General features: G+C 36.9%; 1 protein-coding gene across 1 annotated transcript; it reads left to right on the top strand.

The window, feature by feature from the left end:
• Positions 1-1120: 1120 nt before the first annotated feature.
• LOC116163877 lies at positions 1121-1923 on the top strand. Its single transcript, XM_031478006.1, has 3 exons — positions 1121-1378; positions 1430-1710; positions 1766-1923. Exons 1-3 carry the CDS (start codon positions 1128-1130, stop codon positions 1921-1923), a joined length of 690 nt encoding a protein of 229 aa, XP_031333866.1. The 5' UTR covers positions 1121-1127.
• Positions 1924-2572: the final 649 nt, after the last annotated feature.

The raw sequence follows: 2572 nt of genomic DNA, 5'->3' as shown, positions 1-2572 counted from the left end.
CTAGATTCTGAAAGTCTTTGATACTTGCAAAAAACTATATCTTGATATTTGCAAGATTAAAGTAATTTGAATCAAAGGAGAAACGTAAAAACATTGAGGTACCTGCTTCATTTGCTCGAATGTTTATTCTCTCCAAGATTTTCGGAAAACGGTAAAATATAATAAAAATGGGTTTTTGATTCGAAGACGCGACATTAATCGTTGAGAGATTTACTCGAAATCTTTTCGGTACATTCGTGAACTTTGTCATTATTTTGCGGAATTGGATATTCCTAAAACGGAAAATGCAAGGATTCAAGCCGGTATCCCGATTCCCGATAGGTACCTATACATATACTAAATTAGAATGTGTTTCCTGAAAACTCTATCCCAGTATATAACTTTAGAAAAAGGCCTTTACCCTATTAGGTATGATATCTATATACTCGCGGAAATGGAAGTGCATTCATTCGGACGACATTGCGGTTGATTAAAGAATAAGCTCGTTACCCCTTAACCAGGATTGAAAAATTTCTAATTTGATTGTACCTAAAATGATTCACCCAGTAAGCTAGAAACTTTGACCTCTTTACTTAAAATGATCTCTTTACTATACCATTAAACGGCTGCATATAGACGGAACGGAAATAAGGTATGTAGGTACCTACTTCTCTTCTCGAACACAAATGCAATTAATTCTTCTTTAATAAGCGGTAGATATCAATAAAGGCATGTATGGCGATTTACAATATTAATGCTATGTGCATTGTTAGCTGCATGTAAGAGATCCTCAAAAACTATGGTGGATCATTGCTCAAACTGATGTTTGAAAGAATTAGTGGTACCTAGCTCTCTGATGTGTTTCAGTATTTGTACATCTAACGTAAATCGTTACTTCCTCATATAAAAAATCAAGCCATTCACGCGAGTAAAATGAAAATGAAGTTAACCCCGCTTTTTAGACACATGCCGATCACATACTCGTGCCCATTATTTTTCGAGATTGAAAACGGAATAACAATATCTTTGAACTAGTTAACCGGAACAACACGTACACATAAATTAAAGTCCTAAACTGGAATAATTAACTAAACAAATAACATTGCAAACACTTTCAGTTTAAATTTATTCGCCAGTCGATAAACACAATGATGAAAACGTTCTTGCTGCTAATCTGCGCCGTCGGAGCGTTTGGAAAAGATCCTCCACTACAATTTGGTCAAGATTCTTATATTGATGCTTATTTAGAAACGCGCAATTTAAATAAAGTGAAAATAAATCGCGAAATCAGTGTTACTAGTGATAATAATCATGGTGCTGGCGGATACGAGTACCCAGCGCCGAGTCCTGTTTATGGGCCTTCCCATCCGACTTATGGACCGCCGCCTTCTTATCCCATGTAAGTGTAGTCGCAATTGACAATTGTCCTTATCTTAAATGCACACTTTAGTTACGGAACTCCTCCCGAACAACACGGGATACCATTTTCGATAATTCACAGCCTTTTCGACAAACTGAAATTCAAATTGGAGATTGTAACGCTACTCAAAATTTTGCTGAAGGTTATTCTGTTTAAAAAATTCGTTAGCTTTGTTGCAATTTTATGTTTGTTACTATTCATACCATGGTTGAGCAAGAAAGGACATGGAAACAATCACAATGGCGGAAACGGAGACAACGATGACGGGGATTATGATGATATGAGGAAACTTGAGCGAAGATCCATATTCCGTAAGATTCACCTTTTGCGGCAGCTAATAGGTAAATTTAATCGACTTTTCTATAGGTGGCGATAATCTTAACAACATAACCGTTTACGTTTTGGAAGCAATTGAAAAGTACGCTAGCAACCAAATGGGAGATAACCCAACGGGTAGTAAATGCAGTAGTTTGTACTGTCGAGTAAATAGGATTGCTAAGGATTTTAGTAATAAATTTGATTAAGTTTTCTGTAAGTAGATTCGTCATGTAGGTTTTATTTATTGAGTAAAGTTAACTAGGAAAGCGTTTATTTTGTGTTAAATACCTACCAACATTCAAGACGGTTTCTGGTTCAAATCGTTCGGGTTCGATACAGCATTTGGTGATTCCCGCACTTTCCTTGTTTCACGGATAAGGTCATGAAACTCTTTGTCTATAGAACCACAATGACGTCACGAACACGTCACAAGAAGGCATGGAATTAGGGCTTGTAAAATACAATTCCTTTTTGAGTTGTGAATTAATTCCTTTTGAAAGGAATTGTAGTCTGGAGAATTAGAACTTGATGGGTGAATTAATTCCTTTTTTGGCAGGGCTTGCACCGCTCTGGTTGGGAGCACTAATACAAAGTTCAGTTTGGGCCATTTGTACAACCCGCACGTTAGTAAGGGAGGTATTGCATTAGCGTAAAAAATGACCCTATGTTTTGTGACAGAAATACACGTTTTGAAGCACCAGAGAACCGAATCAAACAAGATCTCTATGATGTCGGTCTGTCTGCCTGTACTCTCATTTCCGGTTAAACGGCCGAACCGATTGGAACCAAATTTGGTACACATAAAATAAAGAGCTGAAAAGCTTTTGGACAGAACGCGTTGTATATTTTTTGTAC

Source organism: Photinus pyralis, unplaced genomic scaffold (genome assembly GCF_008802855.1).
Source record: "Photinus pyralis isolate 1611_PpyrPB1 unplaced genomic scaffold, Ppyr1.3 Ppyr1.4_LG2, whole genome shotgun sequence".
NCBI lineage: Eukaryota > Metazoa > Arthropoda > Insecta > Coleoptera > Lampyridae > Photinus > Photinus pyralis.
The sequence above is the reverse complement of the archived record's forward strand: the minus strand, read 5'-3'. Positions and strand labels throughout refer to the sequence as shown.